The 22,987-nt window shown below is 39.1% G+C and overlaps 1 protein-coding gene across 1 annotated transcript in view; it reads left to right on the top strand.

Moving 5' to 3' along the window:
* Prss12 (serine protease 12) overlaps window positions 1-22,987 on the top strand; it is a 55,771-nt gene that overhangs the window by 13,381 nt on the left and 19,403 nt on the right. Inside the window, exons 2-6 of the mRNA XM_060392797.1 lie at window positions 2,446-2,596; window positions 14,793-14,971; window positions 16,487-16,628; window positions 19,476-19,672; window positions 22,164-22,305. Coding sequence (XP_060248780.1) covers window positions 2,446-2,596; window positions 14,793-14,971; window positions 16,487-16,628; window positions 19,476-19,672; window positions 22,164-22,305 — 811 coding nt within the window. The remainder of the gene's footprint in view (window positions 1-2,445; window positions 2,597-14,792; window positions 14,972-16,486; window positions 16,629-19,475; window positions 19,673-22,163; window positions 22,306-22,987) is intronic.

Genomic DNA, 22,987 nt, shown 5'->3' with positions numbered 1-22,987 from the left:
TCAAGTGTTAAAAACACCTAAGCCTATGATAAATATTTCACATTTAAACCGTCAGAATGGGTTATAATCATAATATTAGCAATTTTCTTTGGGTTGTAGATACATATTCCCTCAAGTTAGCTGTTGGCTTGAGTAAAGGCTCATTCTGACTTAGTATGTCTCAGATATGCAAATCTACATCTGTGAATGTGAACATAAGTTGAGGAGAAAACACGTAAGGTGGAGTATGGGCTTTGGAGGAGACTACAAAAATATTTAAGTATGTAACCACAATCCGAAGCTAATGAATACACAATATACTGATTTTTACATTTTATTTGGTGATAACATCATGACCATGTATCCCGGGACCTGAAATGCTAGTTCCCAATCCATGGGAGTGTTTGAGTATAGGTCCTGGGAAAAGCGGAGAAGGTGATTAAAAAAAACAAAACAAAAACCAAAACAAAACACAAACAAGCAAAGCTTCCATCACAAGATACCCTAAGAGCCAATTTAGAGCAATTGCTATGAATTGTGAGGAAGAGCCATGGCAGGGAACGGTGTAGGTGTGGTCTGATATCTGGGATCCTTTCTTCAGAGGGTGAGATGCCCATTACATCTTGATGTTGTCTGTTTTCCCTTTTCTTTCGTTATTCCTATACATTCCACCTTTTGCCTTACTCAGTTCTACCACTTCTATTTTTACTTATTAGTTATTGCTTAGTATACAAAGAAAGAGCTTTATTTGCTTGTGATAGTTCCATGCACATTGAACTGAGCTCTTCTCTGTTCATCCATACCTGTCATAATGTAGGTATCTAGAGGGAGATCTGACTTTGTATGTTCAAACCCTACTAAGAATTAATTGCTCATTCAGAGATATGTTTCTGTGGATGTTAAGTAGTATGCTGGGGCTTCAGAGCCTTCAGACTCTACATTAGTGAGCCTCACAGTAGACAGAGGCTCAGAGATGCATCTAACTATTGACCTTAGGCTCAGTGCAGTTAAACTCTTGAGTTATCCTCAGCTGATGGAGTTTGTTTACAGGTACCAAGGGTGGAGTTGTCTTTTCTTTCACTTTCCTCAACCTGGGCCAAACCTTCAGCTTCCTGCACTTTATGGCTTCTAGCTCTTTTGCTCTCAAAAACTTTCTCCCAGGGCACCCTGTGACACTCATTGCACCAATTTCCATCCTGTAGATATCTTATATCTATTTGTAAACACAGCTGAAAACTCGAGCCTGGTGAAATACTCTCCCTTGTTTGAAATATCTCTTCTAGGTTGGATATCATTTGCTAACCCAGTCAGCCAAATAATACCTATGGCATGCCTTCTGTTTATCAGGTTTAGGAATACACAGAGGGGAGTGGCACCTGACATGCAAACAATAGATGATGATTCTAAAGAAACATAAAATTCCAAGAGAAGCAAAATTAGCCAGTGGAGCAGGACATGCCTCAGAGCTCCATTTTATGTTTTGTTTATTCATTTTTATCGTTGTTACTTTGAGGCCGAGTCTGTCTCTGTTGTAACATTGGTTAGTCTAGAACTTGCTATCTAGTGCAGGCTGGTTTCAGCTTGTGTCAGTCCTCCTATTTCTATCTCCTAAGTGCTAAGATTATAGCTTGCACCCAGAAATGGCTTGGATGTTGGTTTAGCTTAAGCAGTCAGACAAGGCCTCCTTCGGGGAAAAGATGCTGATAGTCGACAACCTGATAGAGAGAAACAGGGAGTGCTTGTAAGCATAAAGCACAGTGAGAATAAGGATTCTGAGGTTGGAACTAACAAGGGATTCTCTTTTTAAGGGGCAGAGGCAGGGGACATGTGGTCAGAATCAAGTAAATGGGCCAGGAATGGTGACAGAAGGTTTTAGAGATTTACAAGGCACCAATACAATGGGAATGTGACCACCTGTGGGGGTCTTTAACACAAGAGGTGAATATGAACTGAGCTGCACCCAAGTGAATTGGAGGTTTAATCTGTAATGTCCGCTAATTCATTACAGGGAAGTAGATGAAAAATTGCATTGATTTCTCCCATAATTTTACATTGATTAAAGTATGTTATATAGATGAAAATTATAATTAATAACTATACATAGAAAATGTTCATTTTGCTGAAAATAAAAAAAAAGTAATGACTCCATCATAATCCAATGAAAATTGATGGAGTCTCAAGTGATTGGAAGTTATTCATGTGTCCTTTCTTGTTTCTGGAGCTTAAAAAAAAAAAGAATTAGGACTATATCCTCCAAGGAGCTCTCTATAAATATAATTCAATTTGGAGTATTTTAATTGGTAAAGATTTCCATAATATCTATTAGGTATGCATTTGTATGTTCATATCATTGGTGTGGCCTAATCAATATTATTTCTGAGAATGGAAGAAAATAAAATATATGTACTGTGATGGCAAAGTGCAAAATCATGGCTTGAAGTTGTCTTTAATTTTTTTGCCACGCAGGTCCAGTGTTGCCTGCCATTCGCCTTGCTGGTGGAAACAGTGGGCACGAAGGTCGAGTGGAACTCTACCACGCTGGCCAGTGGGGGACCATCTGTGATGACCAGTGGGACGATGCAGATGCAGAAGTCATCTGCAGGCAGCTGGGTCTCAGGTTTGTTTTGCACTGATTTTGTTTTATTTAATTTTCTTAAAATTTGTTACTGTTACTGTTACTTCCATACACCAAAGAGGGTGTCATATGTTTAAATCGCACATTTCCCTAAACTAATAGAAAAGGCCATTAATTTTTTTTTGTGCCAGTCTGTAAGCTCCCTGAAGAGTGCATACATGTATTCTACAGGCCTTACTTTCCTGTGTCTAAACTAAGGATTTTACTGCTTTCATTAGTAGCCTCTTAGGTCATGGCTGCATTGTTTATTGCCATTGTCTACTGCAGTGATTTTTTTCCCCCTGTCATTGGATGACACACTAATTGTTAGCTTTAAACTTAGCTTTTCTGAAGATTATCTAAACCTTAGAAGATCTCTTCCTTTCTTTGTTAATTATGGTCTCAGAACAAACTATCTTTATTTATTTACAAAGGAAGTGATTTCTTTGTAAGGAATGGAATGAAGTGTGTAATGAGGACATCAGGATAAAAGCTGACATCCAGTGTCCTTTCAGGTTTGTGATGATTCTGGAATATTATGATTTAAAAAAAAAAAAAGCAAAACTGGTTAACAAGGGTAAAAATTTACCTAGGATTATATGAGATCTTTTGAAGGTTAATATTTTACATTAAATTTAGTTATCTTACTTAGCACTTGCAAGACCTCCTAGGTTGCAGGTGGTTTAAAAAAAAAAGAAAGAAACAACCCCAAGATCCCAGAGTATTGACACATGAGGTTCATTAAATAATACACAAATACCTAGGCCATATTGTGAGGTTCTTCTCTGACTAGCTCATAGCTTAATATAAAGCATTTAAACTAATTTACATTCTGCCATGTGGCTGGTTACCTGGGTTCAGGTACTATGCGCCTGTTCCCTTCACATCTTTCCAGTTGAATCTCCTGTGCCTGGCTCCCTCCCAGAATTCTTTCTGCCTGCTAGTTGTCACACCTTCTATTTCCTGCCTCAGCCAAAGGTTGTTAGCATTTTATTGACAGGTGACGCCTCCATACAGACACAAGAGATTCTTTGAACACCCCTGTGGTGAGAGTCTCTCAGGGCATATGTCATTTTGTGTAGTTAGCCAGATTCTTTGATACTGAGGTAGGATTTGTAATCTTGGGTCAGTTACTCTAAATTGTTTTATGACAGTCCCACCCCTTCAAAACTCCATATTTACATCGAAGTATTTTAATGTGTTTAAAAATCTATCTCTGAAAGAAAGCTTTAGTATTCATGTCTTAAAAATAAGAACATTGTCCAATATAACAAAATAGTCATTATCATAATTAGCCTAAGTCCTCGTATATTCAGTGTTTGTCATCACTCACACTCACATAGCATCCTTGATTCAAGTTTGTCCACAGGAGACTTCAGTCCAAGATAAGTAAGTGTAGCTGGATATTATGTCCCTGAAGTTCTAGAACCTATGACAGTCTCTTTGTTTTCATAGCTCAGACTTCTTGAATGGACACAGTAGAGAATGTATCATCTTCTGAATTACTGTCACTTGGTTTACTTAAATTGCAAATTAGTCACAATGGCTTGGTTAGTTCAGTGCTAGAACTTTGCTTAGGCATCATCACAGGTGATGGGTATTGTCTTGCTCTTCTCCAGGAGCCACAGTCACAGAATGGCTGATTTTGTTTTGTTTTATCCCATAATGGCAAGATTAAAATTAAACATTAAGGTGACATTTTCACTTTCTCCATGTAACTGGATCTAACTGCTGGTTAGTTCATGTGTGGGAAATGAACAAGCATGAGAAATTCCCAAGATAGTGGCTTTGACCTTAATCACTAGCAGTACTGTTGGCTACTCTAATTGTTTTCTTTAGGCGGGTCAGATATAAGGCTAGTCAGTTTCTGTTAATGAAACTGTAACAAATTGTGAAGTTTCCAGATTTTTTTTTTCTTTAACTAGGTCTCAATTTCAAGGCCAATGTTATCGTGTTTCCATCCATTGGTGTTAGAGAGCATGAGACTAGATACTATTTGCCTCTCAAAGCCTGTGGTCCTACATTTGAGTTGTTTCAAAATAGTTTTTACTAACAGGTCCCACCCCCATAACATGTTTTCTAATTTATAGTTTTTAGTTGGGTAGAAACTATACAAGATACATTAACTGTCCAGATCAGTCTAACTAGGGGGTGCTATATTTAAAAGATGTTGAACATTAAAAGTAAGTTGAGCATTGGTGCTGAGACTATCAGACACATTTTCTTTACTCAGACCTTTTATTTACTTAGAGGTAGGTATCTCTGGATTCTGTATTTTCAAAAGACTCTAATGTGCTTAATTTGTATTCACTGAGCTGTCAATCACTTGTGCTTGGGATGTGCTAAGTGATTTTTGACTCTGAAGAAATCTATGCCTTTACCCAAGACAGTATTTTAAAGATTATACCTATAATGTGTTGAGGTATTTTTTTTTCTGAGTCATGGTTTCTTTGTGTAGACTTGTCTACTCTGTACACCAGGCTGGCCTCAAACTCAGAGATCTGCCTGCCTCTGCCTCTTCTTGAGTGCTGGGACTAGGCATGTACCACCACTCCCTGGCATCATGCTGAGTTTTTATTAATTAAAATTTGTAATTTTTGAGACTTTAATACATGGGTACACTATTTATATTGCTTTCGCATCCTTCTTTCACCAGTCCAGCTCCTCCTGATCATTGCCTTATTCAGGCAACCGTATTGTTGAGATTTCATGGGTATAGCTTTTCTACCTAGAAAACAAGATCTTATAGCAGCCATCCTGGTCCTCTGACTTAAAATCTTTCTTCCCCCTCTTCTGTGATGTTCCCTGAGCCTTAGGTATAGGAGTTTTGCTGCAGATGAATCAGTTGAGATTGGGCACCCCATAGTCTGTTGTTCCAGTTGTGGATTCCATTCTTCAAGTTGTGGATTTCTGTAATTATCTCTATCTGCTGTAAAGAGAAGCTTCATTGATGAGCGGGTCAGAACTACACTTACCTGTGGGCAGGAAATGAGAATGCAGTTAGCAATTGTATGGTTTAGAAAGTTGGCAATAATAGGTTTTCCGCTAGGGTCCATGACCTTACAAGTCATGCGTAATTGGCTAGAGCTACATTACCAGACCGGAAGTCCCTTCTATTGCCTGGGCTTTAAGTCCAATTAGATGATTCTCAGTTACCCCCAAGAAATAAGCACCACTATGGATTGCATCATTAGGGATCTTTTGTCATGCTGTTCATTGCTGTTGTCTGCAGTTTTTCCATTTGGGTATGACTATTGAGAGCTCATCTCCATGGTTAGCTTATATAGCACCTTCTGATGCTGTGAGAGCTAGTCCCCATGGAGGAGGCTTCTATGTCATTTCCAGCTCAGTTCCCCTACTTCCTCTATCAAGTGGGTGGTGTCTTCATTAATAGGGTTTCTTCAAGTTCTGGGAGGCAACCAAGGGCGATAGAAATAGCCTATATTGTTTTGGGCATCTCTTGGACTCCCCTTGTGGTTTTAGTATTTACAGCAAACATTACTCTCAGCCACAAGGCAGATTGTATTATCCATATATTTCTGTACAGAAAAGCAACATTTTGTTACTTAGAAAAATGTATATTAAATTCAAATGGCACACGGAATGTTAAGGATACTTGGAGTTATCAAGTATTTATAAAAGTTCATAGTTCAGTGTAATATTCTTTCATGAAAGACAAAATGTATGTTCATTTTAAACATAGTTCCTGAAAAGACCTTGTTGACGAATAGTCTAATGCTTGGAGAGGAGACAGAAGCACCCTCACTGGCAAGGCTATGCTAATGTAGAACACACAGCTAGATTAAATAAGATCTTCATTTCTTCAGGGTTAGCTCATTGCTTGCTTTCTTGATTGGAGACTGGCTCCTGACCTTCAAGTGTCCTGTCGATAAGCTCTGTCTGCATCTCTGTCTCTCTTGTTTTATAAAACTTTTTTATTTTAAGAAAGAAACTGACTCACCTGGGTTACCCTTGAACACACTTTGTAGTCTGAGCTAGTCCTGAACTTGAAACGCTCCTGCCTCAGTCTCCCAAATATTGGAGTAGTTTTGGAGGCTTCACTCTATAGTTGGTTAGCCTCTTTGGCTTTGGGGCCTGTCATGAGGCAGAACAGCATATTAAAACAAGCTCCTTACCTCAGAGTTGGGAGGTGAGGAAAAAATAAGAGGGAAGAGCCCAGTGTCCCACAGTCTTCCCCTAATGACCTAAGACCTCTCACTAGGACCCACTGTTTATTGGTTTCACCATTAAAGGCTGATGATGCTGTGGCAAGTCAGCCAAGTCCTCCAGAAAGCCCCATCAACAAGCAAACCAGCCTCACAGAGCTTTCCATGGTGTAGGCACCCTGATGGGCTGAGCTGATAGTCATCCCCATGCCCTTCTTTCACCTCACTTATGGTTCCCTCATAGTTTGTATCCAAATGACACTTTGCAAATGCCCTTCTTCTGGTTTGCTCATTGAAAGGCTAAGTATCTTTGAATGAAATAGTTTTTAATGGTCCATGGTTGATAGCAGACAGTGTAGTTGTTTCATGCTTTATTTATGTTTTATTCTTAGGCAAAATTCCTCTCACTTTTGCTTGCTTTGCTGAATTACCAAAGGGAAATGGCATGACGCATCGCTAGAGTGCTAGCTACAATTTCCTTGTGAGATCCTGTCATTTTGACCCTCATATTTTAATAGCATCTCTGTAAAGCTTTCTTTACAATGCAAAAGGAATTATTGTACTTAAGCTACTTAAATTTGATTAGCTCAGTGTGTGGAGATGCTGAAGAGGAAATGGGGAGATGGGCAGACGTTATCAGATTATGTAAGCTGTGGGTGCATATGTACTCTGTGAAATTCAGGTGGAACCATTTTCCACTTCCATTCTGTGAACAGAAAAGCATTTCCTCTTGGCTTTTGGAAGCTTTAAAAGCATATCTTAGCATGACATCACATTTCACTGTGCTGAAGTTCCATAGCTTACATAGAAATTTAATTATTTTAAATGCTTCTTTCAATTAGTTTTTTTCCTATAAAATTCTCCTACAGAATTATAGTAAGTAAAATAAAAATTATTTTAATATAAGTTGCTTTCTAAATTTTTTTCTTACCTTTTTTATTTTCCTGTCCATTAAAACAACAACAACAACAACAACAAAAAAAAAAACCTTTTGACTATTATTGTACAAAATTTACAGTGAAAACTTTTAGATGTATGGAATTGCCTGACCAGAGAGGTAAGTTTGTTAACAGATGGAAAAGTTATGTCTGCTAGTAGCCATGTTCTTGATTCTGCCCTGTGAGTGGGAAACAGTCTTTAGACTCTTGGCCCCATCAATAGAGATTTTTTTCACTCATGCTATACTCAGTTAAATGGCAGAACAAAAACATAGACCTGAAATAAACAGAGAGGTAAGGAGAGAAAGAAGACAATAGTGATGATGTTTCGGCTGGCCTATGTTAGACATACCATGTGTCCTCAATTGAAAACGTCCTAGGAGGCTCTGATGCACTAGGTGTTCGGAGCCTGCTATTAGCTAGCATTTAGACATGGTAGGATGCTGGGAACACTATTTAACTGTGAAGCTCAGGTTTCTTACCCATAAAGTTGGTGTTGCAACATCAAGTTTAGAGGAAGATTAAATAGGTAAACATGCCACAGTGTTCTTAGCCCAGGGCCAGGCAACTCCTAAGGAGTCATTGCACATGGGTGATGGAGGGAGGACTGCCTTACAGATTGACCCAGTATACTGATCTAAAAATGAGTTCCTAGCCGGGAGTAGTGGTCCACAGCTGTACTCAGCACTCAGAGAGGCAGAGGTAGGCAGATCAGAGGTACGCAGAAACAGTGAGTTTCAGGCCAGCCTGGTCTACAAAACGAGTCTAGGACAGTCAAGGCTACACAGAGAAACTGTCTCAAAAAAAAAAAAAAAAAAAAAAAGCCAAAACCAAAACCAGAATGTGCTCCTGTAGCCATAGGTCACAAGCGTTACAAACTGGTATGTGCAGTTATAAAGCCAGTCCTTTATAACTTAAAGAGTATATGCTTATTTGGCCTACCTACCTTGTCTACTTCAAATACTGGCCAAGTTTGGGTCTTGAGTTAATCAGATGGTGGCGTTTATTTGGCCTTTTCTATGACGGGTCCATGCACTTTGATCAGTGAGGAGAACAGGCGGGATGAGGGTCAGACACAGAATGGACTAGTGTGTGCCCTGGGAATTGCTGTCACCCAGGTAAAGTGGGCTCACACAAAATAAGCCAGTGCATTGTAGGGGAACACTATTTCCCAGAAGCTTACTCCGTAGTCAGGGCACGAAACGAGTGAATACTTGAGGCCTCTGCACAAAACTGTCAGGCTGGTGTGAAAAGTATTTCCATAAGGGAAGGACAAAGCGTGCGTAGCTTACTGAATTTAGAAAACTTTTTGAAGCCCTGGCACATGAGTTTGAGTTCTCTTTCTTCAGTATTGTCAGATCTCTTTAGAAGCCACACATTTCTTTGTTCTTCCCATGAAAACCAGCAGCAGGTCCATAGGAGATCCTGGCTGAAGGACTGTATCTATGTATGCATATGTATGTATATGAGTATAAACATACACATACGATGTCATAATGCAAACATTAACTAGAAAACTTAAGTTAATGCTGCGTGATATTTTTCTGACTACCGTCCCCTCCACTCGAGTTTATTATTGTTTTCTCTAACCCGTTTATTTTAATTAAATCTTTTTTGAGATGTTTAACATGATACTGTTTCAGTGGAAAACATGGAAAACATATAAGACAGAAAAAAATGCATTGGTGCTCTAGAAGTACTTTGTCATAAGTGACTTCTGCTGAATCATGGTTTGGAACTCCACTCCCCTGCGCTGGATTCTTCCTTAACTATGTGAGGCTGGCCAAAGGCAAGCAACAGCTCTCGTGCTTTTATCCGAGAACCTGTGCCGTGCAACCACCGTATGTGGAATGTAACGTAGCTCAGCTATTCTGCTCCGGAGTATGGGAGCACCCCCAGTCAACAGATGACACCGGGCGTTGTGTCATCTTTCCTTGGGGACAGAAAGTCTTGGCCAAAGCATTGCATGCAAGTGATATTAACTCTTTAAGTCTATGGGGAAAATGTGACAGGTAAGAATGCTTTATTTTCCTTTAAAGTTTGACCACTCACAAGACTGAACATCTAATGTGGTCCGTGGCCACAGGTAATTATTTTTCTACTTTAATCTACCTTATTATTTTTTAAATTGGCTATCTTCTTGTTCAATGAAATTTAACAATCTTATCCTTAGTAATTACCAACTCCTGTTGGTTTCACTGTAACATATTGCAAGTATTTCTTCTAAAACATCATTTGCCTGTGACTGATTATGTGATAGTTTTAAATTTGTATACAGTCAAATTTAACCTTGCTAGGCTTTGTTTACTGCCTTCTGGGATTCCTGTCTTGTTCATCTTTTATATCCAAGGTTATAAGCACAACACTCCTATTATTTTATCTTAGTAACTTTCTACTGTTCTCTACTTCTGCCCCCTCTCCCACAGACACACACACACAGACACACAGAAAAGACACACAGATACAAACACACACATGCATGAACACATGAGCTTGTTCAACTCTCTACCCCTCTCTTTTCTTCCTTTTTTTTTTTGTGTGTGTGTTTTCTATCTTTAAACCATCTGGATTTAATTTTATTTCTGTTAGGAGTTTGGGATCAAATTTTACATTATCCCCTGAGGTTTTGGTTTCCTTCTAGTCTTATTGTAGTCAGTGAATTGTACTGACTGAAAATTTTCCTTAACATTTTTTTTTTCCTGGTGTAAAGCTCTACGGAGGTGGGTAATTCATCTTTCCCTAACCCTGGCTTCCCTGTGGCCTGCACAATCCCCTAGTCTCCACTTATTCTCTTATGTAGCACTGTGTCGCCTAAATCACAATAATTTCTCTGGTAAAGGGCCATGTTCTAGTTATTTTGTTGTTGTTGTTGATGTGATAAATCATCACCATGAGAAGCAACTGGAGGAGAAAGAAGGTTATTTTTTGCTGATAGTTCCAAAGTGATAGAATCCATAATAGTGGAAAGTCAAGACAACAGTTGGAGAAAGCATGGTGGCACAAGCTTTGTGCCAGCCAGAAGCTGGCTAAATACAGGTGCAGCATACCCAGGAAGCAGAGAGAAAGAACAGGAAGTGGGGTCAGGTTATGAAACCTTAAAGCCCCCACGGTAATGTACTTCCTCCTTAAAGGTTCCATACTTGTAAAACTATCTTTTATTCACCTGATGTAGTTGTTGGCTTGGAGGTTTACTACTGAATAAGCTCACCCTTTTTAGCTTTTTCTTCACTCTGGCTGGCTGGTTCAACTCAGCTGTTCTGGCTCAAACTCCTCTCCAAGCTGACTGATTCAAACTGGCTTCTCTCACTTCTGACTGAATTGCTCTGCTTAGCCTCAAACTAACTTTAGCAATCTCTTCTAATCTTCTGGCTCCTTCTCATTCTCTGGCTCATTCTGTCATCACCTGTGGTCTCTGGCTCATCCTGTCATCACCTGTGTCTGGCTTACTCTCTCTACAACCCGTCTCTGAACTGTGCCAGTAAAAGGTGCCTCTGAACTCCACAAACTGAACTGCCACAAACTCAACTCTGCTGCAGTGCCTCCCGACTACCTCCCGACTGCCTGACTGAACTCAGCTGAACTGCCTCTCCCTCAAATCTCTTAAATCTCCTCTCTTTCCTGTCCTTGTGAAAGTTGCACATAGCCTATCTCTGACTCATTCTATCAAATCTTTCTCAGATCTTCCACTTTGTGCCTCAATTACACACTGTTTTCTTTTTAAAAAAAAATTTAAATAATCTATTCAATTTACATGTAAATTGTAGGCCCCTCCCTCATCTCTTCCCAGTCCCACCCTCCTTCCCTCTTCCCCCCTTCTCTTCCCCTAATCCTCAGAAAGTCCTCCCCACCTTCTGACCCCAGCCCACTAGGACTGCCTGCATCCTCTTCCTCTTTCAAACAGGGGTACTTCCTTTTACAAACTAACTTTACCTTCATTGTTTGGAATCAAAGGTGTGCACTAAGGGCATGTCTGTATTCCAGACACATCACACAGACCCAAGAGGTATTTGGATGTGATCAGAGCAGCCATGTTGCTGTATTAAAATTCCTCTACACTTTAGTTTTTTATGGTATCCAACCATGCTTGGGGAGAATGTCCTGCTTCAATGGCTGTAAAGGCCTGAATGATCATGGCTGCATCACACTGTTGTGAGACTCTAATCTTGCATATATACCACAGGCAAACCAAGGAGACCAACACTAGAAGGCCTGCTAATGCTCCCATGCCCGCCCATTCCTTCAGATGATTCATGGTTGCAGCAATCTATGATGATAATCCTGTGGCTAGTCCTGCGTCCACTCTGGTAGAATTTACTGTGACAATGGCCACTCTCAGCTGCTCCATCGTAGTATCGAATTCTCCAGTCCAATTACCAAAAATATAGCTCGACAATTGTTTAGACAGATTTGCAGCACAGGAAAAATTCTCATGTTATATGCTAGTGACTCAAAGTCCAGCATATTTTCATTGACAGCCAAGTTGAGCGATTTGCCAGAGGGTATCAATTTGCTCCTGCACGAGGTCAATCCTCTGATTGAACACCATCAAGCTTCCTTTTAGTTGAGCATTAATTCCTTTTTGTACAACTAAGGCATGAGCTACATTGGCTAAATGATTATTCAGGGTCTGAGCAGTCTGCCCAGTATGACTCATGTTACGCTCAGGATGCGAGGCTAAGCACTGCACTCAGGGTCAGCCGCTTTGGACCCAGAGAAGAGCATGTCTGATTGCATGCGGGTTGATGCCCCAGGTCCCGCCTCTGAGAAAAAGGTATCGGACGGGTCTGATGCTCTTTGGGTGGATGACACCTAAATGAACGTCGGTACAAAGTCCCAATTTATTTCTAATATCAGAGATCAGACCTCTACTCTTGCCTGATGCGTCTAAAATAAAAAGGGGGAACTGTAGAGAGCTGCGGAATGCTATGCCTTAAAGATGGAGCTGGTTTCTGCCTTCCACCTTCCCGATGGTGAGTGTTCTCTGTCACAAACAATTCCACATTTGGCTAAGGCTGAGGATCTGGCTTGCTTCCATGTATGTGGACCTATCTGCATTGCCCACATGGCACGCCTGGGTTGGCTACCCAGAGGCTATTTAAGCTGTGGGCTGGCTTTCCCCAGGGTCTGAGGATTGTTCAAGGTTCTTGAATAAACTGCATTGAAAAAAAAAATTCCTCTACACATCCCTTTCCACACAGCACTGCCAACTGAGGATAAAATGTTCAAGTACAAGAGCTATTAGGGCACATCTCTCATTTAAACCACCACAGACCAGATAGAAAATACCTTAGACTTTGTAGCCACTCAGCTACATTGTGATACCAATGCTGCCTTTAGGCACAAACACAGTTTGGCTTCAACACAATTTTACTTTTGTAAAGAAAAGTTGGATTTAGTTAATGTTACACAACACCAATTTCATTATCATCTCAATCTCTCTCTTCCCACTGACCCTTCAGGACTCGTAAAAATCCCTCTTAGTGCAATGACAGCATGGAAATAGGTGCCATTCAGGATTTAGTCCAAGGGTCTTCGTTTGCTGTCATCTGATTAGCTGGGGCTTCTTCTGTACAAATCTCAGACGTAGAATTTAAAGCAAATTCATTCATAAGGTAACTCATTTTGGCAATACCATTCACTTTAGGATATCATTGGTTTTGTTTGTTTGTTTTCCTTACATCTGCTCAATAGATTCTGCTCATTATTTGTTGGGTCAAATTATTAAGAGTGGAGAGTGATTCAAATCAGGATTCTGAATTTTAAAATATTTTTAGCTCAATGTGTTTTTCTTTTCCTTTACTCTCTCCATAGCCCTCCTGATCCACATTCCTCAATCTATCCCTTTGGCACCCTCAGGTCTTGAGTCCCCTTCAACCTTTGTAATAACTAATAAAATGAATCAAATCAGATCTTTAACAATCAAGTTGCCTGCATAAGACTTTACCATCATTGGACTATTGCACCCATTCAATGAATATTTTTCCTTTAATATGTTTTGTTGTAATTCTCGAGATAGTTATAAAACAATGAAGAAGGAATAGGTACAATATCAGTGAAGTGAAGCTATAAATGTTAAAGTCCAAAGATAAAGGCAATAAGGGGCTGAAATGCAATTTCTAAAGCCAATCATTTCAGCAGCTGATGGCCATCTTCACTGAATCCAGGCTACACTTTGAGCTGTAGGAGAAGTTTGTTTTAAGTAAACTCGTGCGATGCTGTTTTTGTCAGAAATAGATTAGACTGAATAACAGGAACTGGAAATAGCAACAGCTTAAACAAAGTTAAACACACACATAATTGGCTCTCAGAGAAGAGACCAGAGGCAGCCACGGAGTCTAGCCCAGTGGGTCCACACTCGCCAGGACCCTTATTCTCTCTTGCTTCCACTTCTGTATCTGTCCTGGGGCATTTTGCTGGGCACGGTGCTCATGCTTCCAATCCAGCACTCCGGAGACTGAGACAGAATGATTCCTGTGAGCCTAAGTCTAGACTGGACTATGTAGATGGTTTGAGACCCTGTCTCCAAAACCATGTGTGCACGGAGGGGGCACAACGAGCCAGGGTGGCTCCCGTTCGAGCCGTTGCCTTTGCTCCATGTACAGTATGGAGGTGGAATGAGGACATTGCCAACCCATAGCAGTTTCTGTCTAAATAGCCCCATTAAAAATGTAATAACTGTGAAGTTTTATTTTGAGATGATGAAACACTTCTGCAGAGGATGGTATTGAGTTGTTCAGCAAGGCGAATGACTTAATGTCCTGAAACATTGTTAAAAAGGCGTTTCTTTTCTGTTATAAACAGCCCTCTAGCAGAAGGCTTGTAAATGTGGTGTTTCTTTTGTGTAGTCAGTACTGTACTTTGTAAAACACTGTGATGATGTTATTAATGCAAAAGGGAGGCTAAAGGTTGAGAAATACCAGGCATTTTTAAACCTGTGTAGTGATGAGCCAAAGACAGAGTAATGAAACTCATGAATAACCTCTGGAGTGGATTGGGGGGTGAGATTAATTGCTATGTTTTTGCCAGAGGGGAGGAAATAAGATGGAAACACCTTTCACTGTGGAATTCATATTTTTTTTTTTTATGTTTGCTCAGTGGCATAGCCAAAGCATGGCATCAGGCACATTTTGGGGAAGGATCTGGTCCAATATTGTTGGATGAGGTACGCTGCACCGGGAATGAGTTGTCAATTGAGCAATGTCCAAAGAGCTCCTGGGGAGAACATAACTGTGGCCATAAAGAAGATGCTGGAGTGTCTTGTGTCCCTCTGACAGGTAAGGGTGTCACTTCCTAAATGTGCTGCCTTCTGCCCACAAGACTGGTAGCGCCCCAACTTCCTTTTTCAATTCAGATGTTATCAAATAAGCAGACAGATAATGCTCCTAAGCAAAACTTAAAATCAAGTGCAATTTTTTCTTTCAAAATATAAAATTTTCAGTTCTTTCTAAAACTGTCTACTTAGAAGCTAACAAAGCTAGATCATAAACTATAATTTCGTTGCAGTATGCAGTAGTCAACACTTGGAATCAGTGTGCCGTGGCTCATACCAGGTATTAGGTGGCAGTATATTACATCTTTGATCCATTCAGCTGGTAGCCGCTCTTTCCCAGAATGTGTTTGTAGCTGCTGTAAAACTGTGTGGATATGATTGGCAATAAAGGGACCGAGTTGGCTTTGTAATAAAATTTTAGACGAATGTACATTGCAGCATGTCTGTCCATATAGGTCATGGGTTATAGAAGGGGATTCTCTGCATTATTTTTTATTTATTTATATTTGTGTTTGTAAAAAGTGAAAGAATTAGTGCCTATGGAATTCTAAAATTGATAAATTTTTAGTTACTCTGTTGTTTTTATTAGCAAGACAATGCACTTATACATAATACAAATTTCTAATATACACCAAAATTCATTTCCTTGAGTCACCACTGTACCCATTTTCAGATGAGGTACTCTCATTAGCGCTGTGATGGACACATGAAATAATAGTGGTACAATGCTTTGCAGACAATAAAATTTCAGTTACCAGATGGTTTTGTGACAAGAGACGTTTTGCTTCAGTGGATCCCAGATATCTATGAAAAGTATGTTTTATCCTTTGGTTATCTGTGTTTCTTTGAGAGGTGTTTGAACTATTTTGGACGGAAATGGCTTTCAAATCTACCTTTTTGGGGAATGAAATTTATTGTGTTGTCTGCTTACAAACTTTTTGTAGAATTCTTTGTGTATAAATTACTCATTGAATTAATACGATTCAAATTTCAGATTTGTATTATCAGAAAAAAAAAAAAAAACAACCCAAAGCCAACATGTGTTTTTGTCACCCGTGGGTGTACAAGAAATAATGACCTCATTGACAAATAGCCTTTCCTGAATTCTTAGTTCAGTATTTTTTTTTTGATGTGCACTTAAAATTTTGAAATACCATTTCTAAGTCACTTTTTTTTTGTATTTCAATGAAAATGAACACTGTTGCTTAGATTTAAGAGGACTGGAATTATAGGAAATTTCCAAAATAGGATTTGACATAGAAAAATAAAATGTGTACTTAGAAATTACATCGGAATGCACTTTCTGCTTGGGGAATAGAGTACAAGTATCAGGAAGACAGATGTGTTAATCTTTCAGGAAGAGGGTAATGACCTCACATGACTGAGTAGAGTCATCATATGGCTGAGAGTCATCACATAGCTGAGAGGAAGTACAGTGATACATCAAACAAAGGTGCGTGCTTTCTCTCTCTCTTCCTTTGAAGTTAATTTGCTTTGTGTTTTTATCTCTTTATCACAGATGGGGTCATCAGACTCACCGGAGGGAAAAGCGGCCATGAAGGTCGCTTGGAGGTATACTATAAGGGACAGTGGGGAACAGTCTGTGATGACGGATGGACTGAGGTGAACACATACGTGGCTTGTCGACTGCTGGGATTTAAGTAAGGCTCATTGCTGTGGGGACACTGAAAGCCAAAACACAGCTTTTTCTAAAGTCAGAGTTAGTGCGTAGCCCTTACCTTTAATTTCTGAAAATAGGCATGCAGAACCTATCAGTTCCTTATCTATGTATCTCCTGTCATCAGTTTATTTGCTTGTCATCTGTCATCATCATCATCTGTCATTAGTCTGTCATATCAGTAACGCCTACTTACCTACCTATATACCTACCTACCTATATACCTATGTGCCTACCTACCTACCTAGCAACCTATGTACCTACCTACCTACGTTATCTACCTATGTGCCTGCCTACCTACCTGTGCACCTCATCTATCTACCTACAAATGGAATTACAATTAAAAATGACATTTTTAAAGATAGTGAGGAACCATCTCTTGTCATGTATTTCATGTACCTTTCCTACCCACATCTCTTTTCTTGAAAAAAGTGTTTGAAGCTATGAGTGATTTCTAGTCCATTCATTTGTCTACTCGGGCAAACTTTCTGAATGCTTGCTTTTATTATGGTCTATCACTACTACCGAGTGTTATTAGTTTTGACATCATTGTGTCTAAATTTCAGTAATTCCAGTGAGGAATGTTGTGGTGTCACATGGTTCTTTCAAATGATAATTGATACTTTTGTTGGAAAAGAACAGCCTGCTTGTCATGAGGTGACCTTTAGAGCTGGCCTTTGACCTTGCCCACTTACAGTCTGAGTACCACACTTTGGGCAGTATATGTCATGGTACGTAGATAATGCGTTCCAGTGTAAAGACTTAAGTTGGGTGAATAGCTGGAAATGATTCCCTTGATGTACACATTCAAATGAAGCCCACGGATGCCCTTTTTTTTTCTTGTGTTTCATATTTCTATATCATAATTTTAAAAATTGGTGAAATTATACCATTTCAGCTTGAAATACAGTTAACTGCAAATAGTCACTAAACTTTAAAATATATAGCTTTTCAAGCTGGGTAAAGCTATGTTTAAATATGTATTTTAAAAAGAAAGTTTGAAAAGGAAAGAAAATATTATTTATAACTTCCCATTCTTACACATCATGTGCAATTCTGTATCAACTGTTATATTAAATCTGTGATTTTTATAGACACCTGCTTTACTTTTATAATGTCACAGAGTCACAAATGCATACCATGATTTAATTATATTCATGTTAATTTTCTAGGGTAGGGTTAACTTTTAGTTTAATCACAAATAATACTATCATGAAGATACAAATGTACAAATTCACTGACATTTTCAATTTTGGGGGGGACAGCAGTTGTTGAAAGTATTAGGTCAAGGGAACAACATCCAAATACATCTGGCCATTTAATTAATAAGAGCTTCTTAGCCTGCACTGAGTTGTATTAAGTGAATTTGTTGCGCTGACAATTGTAGTCTCAGTTTGCACAGATGTGTGAAGATGTGTCTTCTTTTTGCCATTTATTTTCACATTTTTCCTCATTAATGAAAATAATCAAGCGACACTAATATTTTATATATTTAGTTTCAAACTATTCATATTTTATATACTTTAGTTTCAAAGATCCATGCCATTTTCTCTCTTGGGTAAGTTATCTGGATTTTCGGGTACTTAAAATGTTTTCATTCATGTGCTAGTGTGAGCGTGCGACACCTTTAAGTTACAGAGGATGTTCTGTAAGCAATGATTCACTTGGGATGAGAAAGAGTAAACTTGGTTTCTTTGTATAAATGCAGTCCCAAGCTAGCAAAACTTCCTGTTATATATTTTGTGACTGAATTAGACAGAGAGAAATAAGATTAATGCATTTGCTGGAAGAATGCTTTAATTTGAAAGTGACAGCAATATGCAATTAAGTTCATTGGTTTTTGTGCTAAAACTTGATTAGTTAGAAAAATAGCCTTAAAACGACTACTTAAAAAACTGCTGCTTTATCCTATTAAATAATTCATCTAGTTAGATAAATTTAGTGACTGCACAGTAGAGCTATCAGGAAAACCCATGGAAAAAATGAAAAAAAAAAAGTCTTCATGTCCTTAGTAAAGAAACACTAAAATTATCAAGTGAGGGCAAGAGTTGGCATAAGATTCTGACTGAGAGTTAAATTTCAGACTCAGAGAATTGAAAGCACTTTGAGGATCTTTCAGCTCAGTGATATCTGCATGATTCTTACAGAATGAAAGAAAAATTGAGAGAAGGGTGAAAATACTTGCAGAGTTACCTAACTGCCAGTTTTTAAATTTTACAGATATTTGCTATTTCACAGCTTATAATTTATGGTAATATATAATATAATGTAATAAAGTCATTTGGCACACAGTGTCATTTATAAAAATATTTATGCGTTAAACTTACATAACCTTATGAAAAGAACACTGCCATTATTCGTACTTTGATACCAAAATTTTAATGCAGGATTGGGTCCTATTTTTGAGCAGTCACTGAGTTATGACACTGTCTTGGAGAAGGACTCCAGAGAGCTGAGGGGAGCTGATCAGACCAACTCAGAGAGTTTGAGCAGAGATCCAAACCAAAGAATTGTCTTCCCTCTCTACTACACAGAATTATTCCACGGCCAGGAATTTGAGGTTTATCTCTTTGCATGCTCTCTGGCTGATGGGTTAAACTGTAGACAAAACACAAGAATGAATTACCGGTTAGTTACTCATCAAGTTAAACAAAGGATGCTAAAATGACTGAAATACACAGTAAAGCAAGCACAGTCGGGTTTTCAAGGCAGGAGAAAGGTCAGATTCTTACCCTCTGAAGTCACGTTACTAAATTAGGTTGTTTCTTTTACTGGCCCCTCCACGCCTGGGATGGCAGCTCTGCGAATAGTGTTCATTTCCTTGCCACAGATACGGCAAACAGTCCTCTGTAAACCATTTTGAAGGCAGCAACAGGCCCATATGGCTGGATGACGTCAGCTGCTCAGGGAAAGAAGCCAGCTTCCTCCATTGTGCCAGGAGACAGTGGGGAAGGCATGACTGCAGCCACAGGGAAGATGTGGGCCTCACCTGCTACCCTGACAGCGATGGACGCAGGCTTTCTCCAGGTAAGAATGGGGTGCTGCCTGCACTCTGCTTCTCCAGCCACTGGCCTGGAATGAGAAGCATTTTCCATCCTTGACTTCCTGTCTAAAGGTCTGCTTCCCAAGAGAAAGAACCTTTGAGTTCTCAACTACCATTACATTTCTAATTCTGGATTTGTTTTCCAGTAAACGTCTAAGTTGCATAAAAACAAAACAGAACAAACAAACAACAACAAAAATGCCAGTTTATAGTTTAGTCCCCAGAACTCGCTTGATAGAAGGAAAGAACCAACTCTCCTAGGCTGTCCATTTATCTCAACACTCATGGTCCTGGGCATGGGTCCCAGTGAGAGTTATACATTTACACACACACACACACACACACACACACACTCACCAAAGATTAAAAAATTAAAATGGTTTGTGTTTTTTTTAAAGTGTATATAAATATATGGCTCCGTGGTAAAGAGCACTGGCTGCTCTTCCAGAGGTCTGAGGTTTAATTCCCAGCACCCCCATGTCAGTTCGCCACACCTGTGACTCCAGTCTCATGGGATCCCAGTCCTTCTTTTGACCTCTATAGGTACCAGCCATGCACAGACATATATACAAGCAAACATCTATACACATAAAAATAAATTAAATAAGTTAATTTTTTTCTTAAAATTATTCATATAGATCATGGGATGATAACTCCACATGGATGTATTTTTTTAATATTAAAAAGACTTTTAAATGTATAAAAAAAAAGGAAACTAAGAATCTGAAAAATTTTCATCAACTTGAATTTTGTCTTTGGGGAATCACCATTTTTTAAAACCTTCTCATGTGAAGAACACTGACATTTTAGACACACTAATAAGATATATAAAGTTTCAGATGTTCTGTGTAAATCGTAGCTAAAACTTGCCACACTTTGAAAGCTACTAGTTAGAAGTGCATAGAAAATTTACTTAAACATTTGTTGGTTTATGTAATTATTTCTCCTGATCAAGGATTGAGTCAAGGGCTGAATGCTGAATCATTCTGGGCACAACAAGGAAGGATGGAGAACTAAAAAAAAAAAAAAATTCTGCCTTTGTAAGGACACAGATTATACTGAATTAGGACACACCCAAGGACCTCACAATTCATTGTGTTGCAGCATGTAAATCTCAGTGAGTGCTTTAAACAACGCCATGTTTTTTTGGTAGTGTGGATTTTGGAAATATGAAGAAGAAAAATAAAATGTGTTCATCTTGCCAACAATTCTGTTATTTAACAAATGTCAACTCAATAATCCCATATGTTGTTTTAAGCATGTGTTAAGTGATATTTTGGTCATTAGCTCCTTGGTTCCACCTCCTTGGTTGTCTTGATCATCTTTACCATTCAGTTTTCACTAGTAAGTTCTCTGAAGCTATAAGATCCTTCCAGTAACTAGGCAACCAAAGGTGTAAATATCAGCCTGATGTGTGGATGTGAAGACCACAGATGGAGTGGTGTTAACACAGATATTTATTACCTCACAGTCCGGAAGTGAGGCATTCAAAACCAAGGTTTCAGTGAGGCTGGCTCCTGGAGAAGGAATTCTGAAGTAAGGACTGTAAAAGATACATACTGTCCAGGTTCCTGTCCTTGGCTTGTAGATGGTAGATCTTCTCCTGGTGTCTTTTCACATCATCTTTTTTTTTTTTTTTTAAACTCCATCTTCTTTTCCATGAGGACACCTTGTATTGACTTGGGATGCAGCTTCATGGCTACACTTTTCTATCCTGCAGAATGAATCTCAGTAAAGGCCCTGATTGACACCATCCATCTATCCATCAAGATCTCTATGTTATATTTGTATCTGTATCTATATCTATCTATAATCTACCTATCTATACATATGGCAGCAGATAGAGATGTGATAGGCTATCATTTATGCAATTTTAACCTTAATCTACTAGAGATGAGTTTCTAGATTTTTAAACATTAATATATCTTCTGATTTAAGCCCTTCCTTTGAAATAAATAGTCAAGTAGGAGGTTTTAGAATTTTTCCGACAGCTGACTTCCTCCATACTACCCTTTCTAGTGGCCTACCCAACTAACTTACCCACGAATGGCAATTTTGTACCTGTAACTACATTCGTGAGTTACAAAATGACTTAAGACAAAAGAACTCTGTTAATGCTCTATTTAGAAGTTAGCGATAATAAAGACAGCTAGCGCCTGATTTTAGAGTGCCATCCATCCATCTGGCATTGGTCCATCTATCCATTCATTTGAGAAGTTCTTGTCCTCTGCATATGAGACATTTCCAAATGCTAGGGATAGAAAGTTGAGCAAGATGAGCCCTTTGATTGCAGGGCATTCATAAAGACAAGTGAATACAGATTTCATTTGTGATTGTATTTCATCTCCTTCTCCAAAAGAAGAATTGCTAGTTGATTTTATATCTGATTTTTAAAATTATATTTTGTAAGGTTTTCATGTTTTAGCCTAACTCAGCTTGTTTTGGCTTTTCTGATATTTTTAAATCATGACTTAGGTTTTCCTGTCAGACTAATGGATGGAGAAAATAAGAAGGAAGGACGTGTGGAGGTTTTTGTCAATGGCCAGTGGGGAACAATTTGCGATGATGGATGGACGGACAAACACGCAGCTGTGGTCTGCCGGCAGCTTGGCTATAAGTAAGGAAGCAGACATGGTTCTCTGGGATGGTACTTGGCAATGGTTTCTCTGACTCTATTTTTTAAGCTCATCCAGTGAGTTTCCTTTGTATAAAATCAGTTTCTTCAATTAAAATTATCCAAAGAGTGGTGATTTGGAATTAAAAAGAAGCAGTAGTCTAGTTACATTTATTATAGTTTTCCAAAAAGCATAGTTACACAACATCACAAATGCAGTGTTTCTGTGAGAGTAAGACAGCTCAGCGCTGACTGTCCATACACTGCTGTCCTCAGCCAGGGGCATTTAGTTCACCACAGCTTCACTCAGTGAAGGAGCAGTTGGTTCTTGTTACTCACAGGAGTCAAGCTGTGAGGAGCAACTGCGAACAGAGCAAATGCTGATGGAGCTGCAGCCAGCATGCTGCTCCCCGTGGCAGTTGTCATACTTGTGAAAACTTGTCTTTTGTACAGTCTACTCAGTGCTTTATATTTTCCTTCCTGCGTGGGTGCATGTGTGTGTGTGTGTGTGTGTGTGTGTGTGTGTGTGAATGTCACTGTTTGAAATTCAGGCTAGTGCTGATGTGCGATGTAGTGTTCCTCAGTGGGAGAACATGATGTGGGAGAAGGCCATGATGTGGCTTATGGAGAAATGGCTGTTTACAGTGTGAGATTAGAAAGTATGGGCATTTGAATTTGGAGAAGG

Source organism: Meriones unguiculatus, chromosome 10 (genome assembly GCF_030254825.1).
Source record: "Meriones unguiculatus strain TT.TT164.6M chromosome 10, Bangor_MerUng_6.1, whole genome shotgun sequence".
Lineage (NCBI taxonomy): Eukaryota > Metazoa > Chordata > Mammalia > Rodentia > Muridae > Meriones > Meriones unguiculatus.
The sequence above is the reverse complement of the archived record's forward strand: the minus strand, read 5'-3'. Positions and strand labels throughout refer to the sequence as shown.